Below are 16,097 nucleotides of genomic sequence, written 5' to 3'. Positions count from 1 at the left end.
AAAACCTAATGATGATAACATCTTCAGAATCTACACACTGTGGCCTTTCTGTCAATGACCTCAATTCAGTTTTTGGATAAGACAGCTTCAGTGCGATCATAAGCTTCTTCCAGAATTCCCAGCACTTTCAGTAAAAAGACATCATCACCCTAATAACTAAATAATAAATAAATAATGACATTCATCCAGCTGCTTTGGTTTACACACATCATTGCTCAAACCTTCTTACTCCTAACTCTCTCCTTCCTCTCTTTCACAACTGTTTAAAACACTCTTTCAATGCAGCAGCAGGAAATATACGAATCATATCAAAACATATTTCCAAGCTTTATAGTAAGTACATAAACACATTTTAAACCTTTTGGCAGACAAGAAATGATGTTTACTACTAAGTGAAAAAAACCACATCAGCTGCAAGAAGAAAAGTGAGTATGACTCAAAAAGAAAAAAAAAAAAAAAAAGCCAGGAGAAAAGGAGAAAGATACATAGCTAGAGATGGAAGCACCAGGGTTTTCAAAACAGGATCCCTGCAATTTATCACCTATATTTATATTAAAAAAAAACACAGACAAATTTATTTTTTTTTTAAGATAGCTGATGAAGACTGTGTATATCATACATTATCAGAAATACATAATACAAAATTCACCAACTTATTCTGGTGTCTAAATTATTTAATGACAGCCATGAAACTTTACATTGATGAACTAACCTGCAGACACGGGCAGGAAAATACAGGTTCTGCCAGGACCGACAGAGGTATTTAGAGTGATCAATAACCCGAATCCAGTCTAACTCATCCATGGACACCTCAATGTAGTAGGAATAAGACCTATGGATTGTCAAAAAAACTGGTTAGAATACAAGCAGATACATCTTGGGCATTATTTCTTCTGGATTTTCAGTTATGCTGATAAGAAGGCTATTTCTTCCTACCCACAGACCTGTATAACAAGCAGCTACGTTAAGACCCATTTTCAGAATGACTTAAAACATCCTAACACTCACAATCTGCAGTAACTAGACGAGACCATTGACCCTCAAAAAATGTAATGGAGACTCAGTCATAATCATTTGCATTCCTTCTGTATGGAGTAAATCTAAAACACCAGGGACACAGTTATTATTTCTATTGGCATATCAAGAAAGAAAAATCAAGAAGCATGTAGCAGATCAAAATTACAAATTCAAACCCTTCACTTGATTAAAGCAGATTTACTTCATAAGCATTGTCTCACTGATGCTCTTCTTCACTTCTGACCATTTCAGTTGTTTACAACACATTGTTAAGTCTGTCACTACTTCCACACCCTAAAATTACCTCATCAAAAAAAAAAAGAGTCACCAACACAATCTGTGTCTTCCTCTTGCTTATCAATTAGATTTAGCTTACAGCGATGTCAGAAGAAAGCAAACCCAAACTAAAACTATTTCCATATAACACCTACAATAGTAATAATTTGGAGGAAGTAGAAACTCCACTTGCGGCTTAGCAAATTGTGAAATATGTTTCAGAGTATTTTCTTTCACTTAACATTCACAGGCATTTCAACAGCACCATGTTAGCACTTACCCTCCTTTCACATCTATTTCTCAAAGAAGAGTTGCTCTTCCAGAATTCTACACAAATGTTCTTTGTTAAACATTAATGCCCTTAATATTTCCATTTTTTTGCCAAGGATTTAGAGGGGTAGACATCTAACCTGATATTGTTTAAAAATTCTTAAAACGTTAGATAACACTGTTAATACCAATTTACGAACTTCAAAAGGTAATGCAGAGCCTTCAAGATGCGAATTGCATAATCAGCTTTCACATTCACACCAACCAGATGTGCAATATTCACAACTGTTTTAAAGAAATACACTGTTTCAGCAACATTATTATTACTAGCCCTTGCATATTTCAGTTCCCCCTTCTAAACCTTCTCCTCTTAAAACAGCAAGCTCTCTCAGCATCTCCTGGTACATCATGCACTCAAGCCCTCATTGTCTTGGTGCCCTAAGCTCACTCCAGTGTGTCAGTATCTTTTACTCAGGAGCCCACGACTGGATATAGCACTCCAAATGCTTCGTTTTCCAGTTGAGCTACTAAGGGGAAAAAAAACCCTAACAATTCAGGTCAGGCAAGCAGCAAAAGAAAGTCCAATAGCAAACTTTCCACAGAAAAATAAGAAAGTCAGGATGACACAGAAACTAGACCCTAAACCACTGTACCCTCAGTATCTTATGAAGACAGAAAACTCCAGAATAGAGGTCCATCTAAAAAAATAGGGATGTGGTTTGGTGGTGGACTTGGCAGTGCTAGATTAATGGCCGGACTTGATGATATTAAAGATCTTTTCCAAACTAGAGTGATTTTATGACTTTGTCTGATATTCTGCCACCAAAAATGGTTTGTTCTACAAATTTCAGAGGAATGGCATAGGGCACCAAGCAGATAAGATTTTTAAGTTGTCCCAATGAGAAGGGTTTTTCCCCAAGTTTCAACAGGTGATGATTTCTGCCTTGCAGATGAGGGGTATTTTACCAGTTACAAGCCCCCTAAAAATTGCTAGAGAACTCCTCATTATTAATATGTCTCTAATACTTTTTCAAATTTTATAAAATTGATTGATAATTGGTTTATAAATTTAGTTGATCTTCTGGGACAAATAGTATATTACTGTATGAAGTAGCCCCTTGCACCTTTGAAGTTTTACTTTTCAATCTCTCTAAAAGGAATTGAGGAGTAGCGTAAATTTCAGTTGAACTGAGTCAGAAATTACTTGCAACAATTAAATAGCTAAAAATTCAGGCAGGTTGTTTTGAATGATTAATAACTGTAATTAATATTTTTAAAATAATTTACAAAAATAAAAATAAAAATCAATAAAACATTAGTACAATCTCTTCTAAAATAACATGGTGTCATGGTTTGGTTAAGAAAACAAAATTCAACTGTTTTGCAATTCTAAACCGTTATTCTGGAAGTAATATAAAATTAATCTTTTATCAGAAAGGTAATGATGTGTTAAAAGTATAAGTAGCTTGTTTAACTGTTTTTATTAGAAAATTGCTGATGAATACCTGCATGAGCTCTCTGCTAAATGTAAAATCTTTGTCATTGCAAGTTATAAAATTAATATATTCAATTTGTCAGATAAAAAGAACCTTTCCTACTTAGACTGTAACTCAATTTTTCAAATATGCATAATTTGATCTTTCATGCATTCTGCAACAATCTAAAGTAGTTGAGCATGAAATGGCTAAGGCATCCATGAAAGTTCACACTTCATTGGTCTCACCATGAAGTGGCTTCTAATAACTCCAGTAGTTAGTAAAATTTATTTAGAATGTGAATTATGGACTATCTGAATTATTGTTAAAGTGTGCCATTTCTTAATATTTTTATATATTGAAAAAATCAGAACAAACATTCCTTCAAGGTTTGGAATGGAAGTTAAGTACAAAATATGGTCTCTGAAAAAGAACTAGAATATTGTTTTTCAAACTGAAATAAAATCAGTTAAAAACTAAGTGGCAAATAGAAAACTAAACAATTGAAATTATGTTAACTTTCATGAGTAATATAAACTATTTAATGAAGACACAAAAAATGGACTGAAATATCATGAGGTAGTTTAGTATCAGAAAATATGGTGTGGTGTGTAAGCAACCAAAACTGCATTTAAAAAAAACACTGTTTTTTCAAACAAAGCTTGTAATTTTCATTTCCAACACTGTATCATGCTTTTTTTATGTCCTGGTTTGAGGTAAAACATAACCAACTTTCTGGTCAGTAATGTTACATCTTAGCTAGGCATTTTCTAACTCTCTGAAATTAACAGCATATTGTGAAGAAAACTGTTCGTTCTCAGAGTGATAAGACCAATGTTTGTATTTCATGCCAAGGAACGGTATGCAGAGAGGCTCTTGCTTATATTTATTGCTATAACAACCAAGGTCAGCCAATTTTGTTATTTGCCCTGTTGGAGGGTCGGAAACAGAAAAAGCGTAGAAGGGTCCCACCTGTGTGGAGGAGTGGGCAGGACAAGGGACCCAAACCTGACCAAGTGGGGTATTCCATCCCATCTGCCCCATGCTCAGTATAAAGACTGAAGGATCAAAGCGTCAGTCTCTTTCTTCAATGGCTGATGTCCGAAGAGGACTCTGTCTGTTCATCTGCCTTTGATCCCGACCCATGTGTTCCTGACTCCAGGGCTGGAACCCAGTTCCCATCTGTCACCGAGTCCAGTCTGGGACTTCCCCAGTGCCCACTGGTGACATCATCCTGGAAGCTTGATACAGTTTTGTATATGTTGTATCTATTCCGTTATTTCTTCTGTTTTATTTTAATATTAGTATTTCATTAAAGTGGTTTCATTCATTCTAAACTAGTAAATCTCTTTAACTCTTCCTCTCCTCTCTTTGGCAGGGGGGAAGTGTCATCTGTAATTTGGATTGGCCAATTCGGCCCAGACCATGACATTTTATAAAATATTTAATGAATATTTCACATTGACATATTACGACCAGTACTAAATGCATTACCATCCCCTTTTATGTCCACTTGGCACCTACCGACTATCTCTGTCCCACAGGAGTATTCGTATGTGGTTGATTATTGACGGCTGGCCTAGTTTAATTTCAATTCCAGAACGGCAGTCATCATCGATTGGGTGTCGAGAGAAGCCATGATCCAAGTCATAGTTCTGAGTATCCCCATCTAATAAAGCAGACTTCAGCTCCCCTTTTACAACCTGTGCTCCATACTTCATTGTTGCAATATTTTCCCCTGGTACTAAAAAAAAAAAAAAAAAAAATTAAAAGAACCTGCAAATTAGATGTTCTGAATATCAACTGTATTAGGACAGATCAAAGACTTATTGACAGTAGTGTTTCTTGCCCAAACACATGGTCAAGGAAAAACAGAACTACAAAAAAAGAGGTATTTTAGAAATTTTGCTTCTTCCATTTCATTTGATGCCCCTAGGTATTTAGTAGTAATAATTAGTGATAATTTACTAGTAACTAGTATCTATATTCTCAGTCCCCTCCATTATTTTCCAGAATTTTATTGCACCTTCCTGATTCATTCATCACTTTCCTCATGGTTTTAAATTTTTTGTCTATTTAGTCTCTCCTTGTGATTAGCCTTTCACCACATCTCTCACTTTTTTTGCCCTTTCTTCTCCATTTTTTGGTTCAAATGTCAACTGGTTTTTTTGTTTGTTTGTTTGAAGTGGAAGGAAACTAAAGATCACAAAATGCTCAAGATGTAGAAGCATCATGAATTTGCAGAGTGGTATACAGAGTGGCATGGCTATACAAGCTATTTGGCTGGCTATACAAACTTGCAGTACTCTGCAAAGCTAAACAATCAGAGTGAAATTGGAAACTTTTGGCTACTTGGGCTTTGAACCAACATGGTGAAGCAAGTTTTCTACGCCATCATTTCACAGTAATAAATCTATTATGTCCTAGGAACAGACATTCCATCAAGAAAACTGGAGATAATGATACCTAACTCCAAAAACAATACATTGATGAACCCTCTCTTAAAAAAGCATTTAACAGTCTTGTTTGAGGAGATACATTCAGCTTAATTCTTTCCTGTGGGGTAAATACTTTCTATAAATCATACATTAAATAGCAAACTAAGTATATCTTTCTAAAGCTCAATATTAGATATTCTTGTTGCACTAAGAGGCAGCACAGACAAGAGTCAAACAAAAGGCTTCTCATACTTTCTAAGCTTACATTACTATAATTTTGGAAAATGTGTTTATAGTATTTGGGCAAGCATGTAAAGAGTAAGAGAAAAATCAAAAGTCGTGAAGAAAAGATGAAAATCTTCATGAAGTAGAAAACAAGTCACCATCAACATAAAGCCATTTAAATATCATATACCTTGTTTTATTTATTATATTTATATATAAATATAAATACATTGTATATTGTAATATACTCCATTACAAATTATTATATGTAATAGCATATTATAAATATATTAAGTTAAAATATTATATTATTACAACATGTTATATTTATTCTGTTTATATCTATGTTTTTATTTCAATATCATATCATACAAATATCATGTGATATAGATCACATTTGTAATGTTTTTGCAGGAGTTTTTCTATTAAAATAGCACTTCCTCAAGGAAAATATACTCTTATTACAACATTCATGTTTGAGCAATGTCTGAGAAAATATGTTGACTAATATTATTTGAGGAATAGAAATGGCAAGAACAGTACATAACAAGATATTTCATTATGTAAGCCTTTTAAGCACATAATAACAGATGAAACCTCAAAGCACAAATTAACCATATCCTATGGACAATGGTCACTAAATAAGAAAAAGACCCGAACAAATAAAAAACCCGATGCTTACTTAACATGCCCCTGTAGTTGAGGTCCATGTCCCGACTCTCAGAACGAATCTTAATGGCATCTAGGATGGCATCAGGTGACAACAATCCAGAAGGTCTTACAACATTTAGTAGTTCTGTTAGACTCATTAGTGGCAAACGTACTGCTTGCATGATTTCGGCATGGTTTTCCTTGGGGTTATGTTTACACCAATTCATCAAAGCTTGGAAAATGTCCTTCTCAGGAGCTGCAAATGAGTCCCTCAGCACAATACTTAGGAGAGCAGCCTAAAGAAGAAAAAAAAAAAAAATCCCAAATAAACAGTAATAAAGTTAAATTTATTTTAAAAAGAAAAAAAGGAAATTAAATAAGGCAAAAATTAATGGGTATTTTAACTTGCAGCTGGTATAAGAACACCGATGAGAAAAGTGTGGCTTGGAATCACCTTTTTAAACCATTTCTAACTAATTAGGATTCCACCCTCCTCCTCTCTCTTTTTTGGTACAAACTTAGAATCAACAGGTAAAAACTTCAATGGCTCTTATTCATGAAGAAAACCCACTGACTGCAAAATGAGAACAAAAGGAATTTAAGAACTTTTTGATTTTCACTTAGCTAGCAGAATAATTAGGAGTTTGCCTACAAAAAGGATAAATCTCTCATATATATTGTTACTGTGTATGCCAAAGATGTCATAAAGTATGTGCTTCCCAATTAATGACGTTTGCTAATTTCTTCATTGATAATACACTCTTAGAGCTCAGCTATAACAAACTGCACATGACAGTACAGTAGAAAGAAAAAAAACATTTTTCCCTACGCAACTAGTAAGTTAACAGAGTGCTTTGTATACTTATTCAACGAATAGATCCATCATAGCTTTTCCACTAAAAACATTTTTAAAAAATAATAATTAAGCTATCATTCATTCAAGATGCCTCATGTGAGCACCACTTGAAAACACTCTATCACTATTACGTCCAGCTCAAAGACTACCCCAGAGCAAGTGGAAATATTCAATGTCATAGAACACTCTGACTCAGACACAAATATTTATGTATCTAACAACAACAAAACCAACACACAAAAACCCCAAAACCACGCTACAACACCACCATATTATGCAATTTCAGAACATCACGACATTCAGCAACATAAATCATAGCAACCTCCAGAATGCTTTAGCTTACAGTGGGCAATCACCCATCACTGAGGCAGCCTGTATCATGAAATTAATGGAACAGGGTATCTTCTGCTATCTTCAAATCTTTACTGAATGTTGAGCAGCATTCAGAAGCCAAATTACATTTTTCAAGAAAGATGAAAAAAGCTGAATTAAGATTAGATTGCCTGCTCCCACCTTTTAGAATACTCCATCAGATTTATTATGCTTAGCTATACTGACTGGTCAAAATTAGATCTAAAAAATTTAGAACAGATCGTCAGGATTTTCAGTTCAGCTTGGCTTGAACGTTTCCAACTGTCACAGTTTCACTAGTATAAAACGATACCTGTTAACTACCACGTAAACTTATCATGAAGATACAGATTAAAATTAACATTCCTGGGAAAAAAAAATCCAAACAAAATATATACCTTAGAAAGCGACAGGAAGCCTTCGCTGGAGAGCACCTCTTGGGCATTTCTATCCATGAACATACAGCACATACAAGTTAATTTGGGAAGGGAATAAAGACTGGCAACGTCAAATGTCATACAGACATTCTGAATATTAAGTATTGTGCAAAGATACTCAGAGGTGGAATCCTCCAGTTCTGGGAACCCGTATTTATGTGCTAGGCTTAGGAAGTCTAGGAGCACCTCCTCTTTCTCATCTCGTAGTGTAGCACGACCAGTGTAAATATATTTCAACAGCATGGTAAATGCTTCTGCAGTGGTGTCCTGAAGAGGAATTTCTGCTTCAGGCTGAGATTCTCTCATTCCGCCATACAATAATGCTCTGTAAGAAAAATAAAATTGGAGGAATTTATATCCTGATAAAAAACAGGAAAAAAGTAGAAACAGAAAGTAATAAATAACTATTTACAGCAAGGGAAATACAAAGGGGATAGGGTTTAAGAATCTACAAAAGAAAACCCCTTATACCCCTAAAACTCCCTATTTAAAGTGCAGCTCAGCTCTGAAAGCAGCTGCACAAGAATAATATTCTTATGCATCGTGTTTTTATCCTACACAACTATTGCTCCATTTCCACTTCAAGTAACAGCTTGCGAAGCAGAAATTGAGATATGATTCTCGTACCTTTATTTTTTAAAATATAGTGCTATCCATGAGAAAGAAAAAAAGAAAAACTTTCAGAAACCAAATGAAACAAATAGTTTGCCACTGTAACAGCAGAGGTAGATTAGCAAGTCTCAGGATTCTTGATTCCCTATTCCTTACTCTAAACCCAGCATGTGACAACTCCAATGAAACCCTGAATCTTGAAAAAAACCAAAGTACTCAACATTTATTTTTTAAAGTGTGCAAGCAAATTGTGTTCAAGCTGTCTATCATATTTTAATTTAGTTATTAGCTTATCCCTCTGACAAAACTGATGGGAAGAAGACTATCAGGAAGTTCTATTAACTACATTTAGATTGAAAAACACCTGGCTCTTAAAACAGTTGTATTAGTATTATTCCTAGTTTTAAGATGTCTAACCTGTATAAGCCAGATCACTTTAAATACTTAATTCAAACTTGTCAAAATTAAACTTTCTAATTGAGTGTATTCCATAGAAGCACACCATCCATACTGAGAAATCAAAACAATTTTATAGCAGAACTATTCTGTTCTGAAGTTATGTTTCTCTTGAATTTGTGAAACTACCTTCAAAATCCAATTTAATGAAGGTCAAAAGAATAACATCATGACATGGTATTTATCTTTTTATATTTGGACACAATGATTTGATGGGCTGGGAAACATTCACACAGAAAAGGTCACACTCAATGGACAGATGATTACACCCTGAAAAGTTCATAGAGAAACAATGTTTATCTTATCTGCATGAAAATTTCCTGTAAGCCTGACAAAAAGCTATACTTCACCTGAAATAATGGCACCTCGCAGCCAGGATCACTCTGTGTGCCGGAAAACGTTTCTTTTCTACAATAAAGGTAACGTCACTGTATTCTTCCCCATTCATTAGAGCACCAATGTGCTCTGACAGAATGTGAACGTGGTCAATCTCACCCACAGCTGTGTAAGGACGAAGCGGATGGCTGTTACTCATCTTGGAGGGATGGTGATATTGGTAACCTAAAGGGAAAAAAAAAACCCCAACTAGTATTAGGAAGGGCACAAATATTAAAAAACAGCAAAGATCAAGCTGCAATCACAAAAAAAAAAAAAAAGGAACTAGTGTTAAGTTACCATACATTACAAGAAAAATGAAACCAATGGGTTTTTCCATTAAAGTTCATTTACAACAGGACTCAATGTAGGTTGCATCAACAATTCTAGACAACAAAGAATATTTCATACAATTCTGTCACCTTACTGTTCTGTCAATCCATTTACTTAAAATAAAAAGCTTCCAACAAAAGGAATTAAAAATGAAACAACTTTAATTAAAGTTACCATTAGAAAGCAATCATAAATTATAAAGAAAAAAATAATTTGATTAATTAAGCATAGTTTTAACTGACAAGTCTCTACTGAAATCATTGTTTTTGCAGAATACCAATAACTTTCCAGAACTGGGAGAAAATAAACAGTCGGGGCAGACAACTTCTGTTATTTACTAAAAGCTGTCAAAGAGCAAAGCTTTACAACGCACAATTCAATTTTCTTACCCTTTTCACTCAGCTTTCTTCCCACCTTCTTGTTCCCTCCTATATGTAAGAAAATAAATCCCTAATATCTCTCAGACATAAAAATAGGAACCTGTCCACTAATGTACAATATAGATTAATGCATTGATCCTATCTTCTATGGAATTATTTCCTTAATTCTTAACTCACAAGAGGTTTTAGTTTTGTTGGGTTTGGTTTATTTCAGCAACAGAGGCTTTCTATAGTCTCAGTAGCAAGAGCATCCACAGGAGAATTTAGGCCTTAAATCAGCTTCTATTGTTACACTTCAGTTTACTTTTAAATAAAAAGAGGTTGTCCATTTCAGATTAGCATCGTTATTTTCAGAGACATCTTCTGTGCTCCAACAACTAGCCACTTTTCAAAACAGACACATACTTAGTGCTGAAGAAAGATAGTGTACCACAAGAAGCAGGAAAATGATGGGGCCATACCCTGCACACAGGTAATGCATTAATCTTTCAAGTGAAATATTCATTACATGAATGCATTTTTAAGCTATATTTTAAAAATATTATTAGAAAATACACCTCTGTTTCCAGTCTTTTCTACCTCAAAGAAAAGAAAACACACACCGGGGGTGAAGTGTTACTTCCACTTCCGTAACACTTGGAAACATTTAAGCAAAAAATCAAGGTACTGTAGAAACATGGTCCCAAAGAACTTTAAACTAGACTAGAAAAATTGATAGAAATAGAAAGTAAGATTTGAGAAAAATAGAGCATACTGAATTGATAGCACAGATCACAGCAGAAATAGGAACAAAACCCCAGCTTTCCTCAGGCTGTCTCTGCTACTTGAATTAGCAGATGCGTACCCGCGTAGCCATTACAGCGTGGAACCAGCAGTACTGGCCGAGATGCTGGAGGCAGCCTAACCATGGAAACACAGAATACTGAACAGTCAGTCTTCTATCCTGACACAAGAGTAAATTAATTTTTATGGTTTTTCATAATAACAGACTGTTTCTTCCATTTGCACTGATTAATTTACAGTTAGCTAAGACAACTCAGAACTGAACAGATTTATGTGACACACTTCCAGTAACATTTACTTTGCAACAGGCAAGATTAACTTAACTCACATCACTCCAGTTGCATCTATTTATACCAGCATTAATATTTATCACAACATAATTATTTGAGAGTTTATAGACAAGAGTAAAATTGAAATGCCCTCAAAATATAAAACTTTTTATTATATCAAAGGAGCAAACAAAAGGATGTATTTGCTACTCTGCTGCAAATCTCAAGCCTTGATACTCCTCTGAGACTCCTGTATCTTACAAGTCTATAATTGCTGTTGTTGGTTGTCAGGTAAATTACTGTGCGTAAGTTACGTGCACATCAAGCAACACTGCACTGTCTTCAACCAGTTCCAATTTTGATTGATTAGGGAAGTTCATTTACAATACTTCATACATGTATAAGCAGAGGCACATTTTGGTTTTTAAATCTATTTTTAATTCCATTTTTTCTGCATTCTACTTCTTTTTTTCCTTCATCCACTCTTGTCTCTAAAAAATAAGAACAGTTACTGCCTGCATAAAACTGAGAGACTGTAAATGTGATAAAGATAAGGAAACACCATCGGCTGCACACTAACTTTGCTGCCAGTAGCTGTGGATGTTGTTGTGTGCTAATAGCGTGAAAAGTTCAAGGGAAAATTGTTTCCATTTCAAGTTAAATAAATAAATAAAATCAAAAGCACACTTCCCTCTCAAGGGAGGGGAAACTAACAAGAAACAGTGTATAGAAGAGGGCACAGTCTGAACTGGGGACACTCACTAATAAGCTGATGATGCCAGCCCTTATGAACATCAAGACCCTGAACTACAGCAAGCAATGAAAGTAGAAATTTAGAAATCCCTGTGAGTAGCTGTAAGACAAATTTGTTTCAACATTTCATGCTCTCCCAATTGATGGTACAATGTACTATTCCAAGTTATCAGTTTCAAACAAGAACACCCTGACCATGGGGAATACAGGACCCAAAGGATGGCTGCACCTCTGGTGAAGGAGCCTTTCAAATGCTTGAATGACACAAAGCGTTGGAAACTGTTAACTTCATTAAACTGTGCACGTGCCTGATATGCTTCTTGTGGGTAACACTAGTATATGGAAGAAGCACTCGAACTCATTTTATTTGTTTACTACTACACATTTCCAATGCAAGTTTCATCTCTATTGTGGATTTTCCATATAAAGCAGCCCAGTGAGAGCAGTCCCGCCTTCAAAATATAGAACCAAATAATACATGACTTCAGACCTTCCCAGACTGGATTAATTAATGGTACAAATTCTGTCAGCCTTTGAAGTGATGTGCACATTTCTTGTTTGAGGAAGTAAAAAGTAATATACTGCCTTAGTTGTGGCAAGTTGCTATGAGCTCACAACTTCCCTGTATAACTAAACATATATTTTTCTAGTTGCAACTCAAAGTATTATTCATGATAAAAAAAAGACAGATGCTGCTGGGAGCTTGGCAAAACCCTTAAGGAAGATCCCTCTGGCATCTTCTGTCATCAAACGACGTCACCCCTTTCAGGGAGCACAGGTGTTTCCTCTTCCTGGCAGTCAAAGAACACATAACCAGCTTCAGAATACAAGCCTCTTGCAACACCATAACCTATTTCCAGGAGTTATTCAGGGCTAATTAACTGCTTCAGGAGTCAGCTGCAGCAGCTTTGTTCATGCCACAGAAATAAACAAACCAAACAGTCTTCTTGGTGAGTCTGAAGTGCCATTAAGACTGCAACAACCCTAAAAGGCATCTGTTAAGTCAGAAGGGCTACAAATCACTTCTGTCCAAGACCCCACCAGAAGTCATGCTTCTTGGTCGCCATCCTCAACAGTGAACACGTGAAAAACTAGACCTAGGATTCATTACATAAGGCAATATGCAATATTACACAACAGGTGTCACGGCTAGAAAAACAACAACGAAAGCCCTTCAGTTTTCAGCATGCTCTATTTCTTTTTAGTAAGTAATCTGTAACATGTAATGACATACTAAAATGTGATCTAGAAAATACAGCACCAACAGCAAACACGGATCACATCTTTACTAAACAACTCTCAAATCAGAGCTGCAGTAAAGACTAGAATGAGGTCCCTTCCCCGCCTTCTCACCTGGGCTATCACTAAAGAGCCCTCTGAAAGGCAGTGCTATTTCAATGAAACATGGAAGAGTTGTTTTTATATCAGGCACAGAAAAGGAATTTAAGAAACTGTTCATAAATGATTTGGATTTTTTTATATATAAAATGAGTGAAAAATGTTTACATAACTGATAACCCCATTGAAACTTTAGAAATAAATGCAGATAAACAGACTATTGCTAGAATTAAAAAAATCATTAAATAAATCTGGATTATAAACACTGAGCAAATAATTTCATACTCTTGAAACACTTCATCCTTCATAATCTAGTTTGTACCTATCAAGATAATACAGATTTTGTCAGAATTACATAAAGGGAACTTTCTTAAATATAGTTCTCTTACGTTGCTACTTTGTCTAGAAAGAAGAATTGGTTCTCAGTTGATTGGAAAGGATTTGAGTAGTATTTCAATTTTTTGTAATTCACTACTTCATAAAATATTTTGCTATGCATTAAATAAATTCCAGCAAAACAGTGTTTTAATTACAACTGTTATTACTGTAGACTCACAGAGCATGGTAGGTGTGACAGTAAAGCTACCATACAAACGTACCATTGTTTCAAACCACATGGTTTGGTTTTTTTAATAGCTATACATGTCTTTTTATACAAAAATATTTTGTTCTCATAAGTTCTGGTACAATAAGCTAACATCTTAGGGAATAGGAATTTTTAGTAAATAGCTCAACATAAAGAGTGTAACTCAAGTAAATACTTTGATGCTGTCAGAATGCTCCCTACAGAAACTCCTTTGTACTTCTAACAATAACAAAACTGACTATGAGTGAAAATTATAACAGAAAAGGAAAAAAAATACGTGCTAATACTTAGTATCCAATAACAACAATGTAATCAGTGCAGTATGAATTTACAGACACAGAATGTGAAAGATCACGTAAATTAAATTCACAGAACTTTCAAGTCTCATCTCCAACCCTTCTGTTGTGAAAGGATGAAAAAGAAACGTTAACTCTCATTAATGGTAAATAACCACACCATTCTAAAATAACCACAGCATTCTAAAAAACAATCAGAACAAAAATGTTTTGACTCAAAGCATATAGAAAGTTACGCACTGCTCATCTGCAAGCACATTCTCCCTATTTAAGTGGTGCAGTGCTAAAGTTTTATGTTCTGCTCAGAGACATATTCCACTGACCAAAGAGCAGGAATAAATTTAGCTACATACAAAGAACAATATAGTAAGCACAGATTATTTATTAACACACATATAAAATAGGTATTAATGCACTTGATATAACCTGGTTAAAATGGCATACAACTAAACCCTTAAGATAAAATCTCAAGAAAATACATTGGTCCGCTCACCAGTAAAGCTGTCTGAAGATCCACAGTGGACGTAGCCTGTAGGCAGATGACCAACTTCCTGAAAGTTAGGGTTCTTTGCCATTCTGAACAACTGACAGATTGAACGGCAGGTTCATAAAAACGCTATTCAACAACATCCAGCTGCACAGCAACAACTGTACCATTTCCTGAAACAATGCATGAAATATACACCATCAGAAACAGACGCACGTAACCTATGGCAAAAGTGAGTGGGATGCATCTTTCTCAGTTAAATTTTTTGTGGAAATAAATTTTTAAAAAATCCCTCCATTCGATAGGAAAATTTCTAATAACATTAGAACATAACATTAGAATTTCTTTTTTTTGAGCCATCATCATTTAATTTTGATTATTCATTTTTTTAACCATCAAAAAAGATGGTAACATACTGCCATTCACTCGTTCATTATAGGCTACAAAAAATTTCATCCTGACATTCTTGATACAGTATTGATGTCCCGAGATGTCCTAATTAAACCAGGCCTATACAAACTGTATCACACACATTTTATTCCCGATACATACAAAGTTCCCTAAGTGTTCTTGCCAGCTAAAGGTTTTAGGCGTTTTGTTTGGGCTTTGGTGGCTGGTTTTTTTGCAATACTTCAGGCAGTTGCAGATCTTTCTCCTGTGCAAGCCTTTAATTTTACAAACAGGAAAACAAAACAAAACTGTAGGGTGAGGAAATACAAAAATATAAAGGTTTTATTTGTTTAAATACATAACCAACATAATGAGTCTCTCTCTACAAGTATAAATTATTGTTATTCTTCCCATCATACCTGCCAGCATGAAAAATAAACTGTATTTAATTTGCTAAACAGATGATACCTTGATCTATGAATTCTCTCATAAGAGACACTCTAATCTTCATTAAAGTGTATGTTTAAGGAGGCAAGGGAGGAATAGGAAGAAAAAATATTTTCAGGTAGTCTCATGAAATGGAAAGTAACCACACCTTAACCAGCAAATTGAAAACAGGTGTTTGACAAGGAAGATCTCCTGGTTTTGGAAACTGACATGTAATATGTAAATATTTATTCCCACAGGTACCTTACATTATGAAATTGACGTGTATTATCAAAATGTACTCAAAAGTTCGAAATTTACGAAAATGTTTGTGATGGTCTTTTTAAATAAATGTTAAGTGAATAGACCACAAGAGAACAGCATTCGTCAAGCATCTGATTTACAGATTTGTAACAGAAGATATGTCAAACACACCTGCACTGTGAGCAGGCTCAAATTAAATCTTAAAGCACGAAAAAAGATTAAGTGATCCCAGCACAGAGCTTTGGGAGAGGTCCGTGTGCTCTGCTTTAAAAATAACGCAAACACAGAGTGTTGCTGAGTGAGCAAGACCACAGGCAGATTGCTAAAAAGTTAACATCAAGTTGGCTTTTTTA

At 34.9% G+C, this 16,097-nt stretch overlaps 1 protein-coding gene across 1 annotated transcript in view; it reads right to left on the bottom strand.

Moving 5' to 3' along the window:
• BTBD9 (BTB (POZ) domain containing 9) overlaps positions 1–16,097 on the bottom strand; it is a 117,392-nt gene that overhangs the window by 100,511 nt on the left and 784 nt on the right. The window contains exons 2-7 of the mRNA XM_014950696.1: positions 14,671–14,837; positions 9,415–9,625; positions 7,958–8,321; positions 6,384–6,648; positions 4,563–4,782; positions 713–832 (exon numbers count right to left, since the gene is read on the bottom strand). Coding sequence (XP_014806182.1) covers positions 713–832; positions 4,563–4,782; positions 6,384–6,648; positions 7,958–8,321; positions 9,415–9,625; positions 14,671–14,752 — 1,262 coding nt within the window. The 5' untranslated portion in view covers positions 14,753–14,837. The remainder of the gene's footprint in view (positions 1–712; positions 833–4,562; positions 4,783–6,383; positions 6,649–7,957; positions 8,322–9,414; positions 9,626–14,670; positions 14,838–16,097) is intronic.

Source organism: Calidris pugnax, unplaced genomic scaffold (genome assembly GCF_001431845.1).
Source record: "Calidris pugnax isolate Ruff unplaced genomic scaffold, ASM143184v1 scaffold24, whole genome shotgun sequence".
Lineage (NCBI taxonomy): Eukaryota > Metazoa > Chordata > Aves > Charadriiformes > Scolopacidae > Calidris > Calidris pugnax.
The sequence above is the reverse complement of the archived record's forward strand: the minus strand, read 5'-3'. Positions and strand labels throughout refer to the sequence as shown.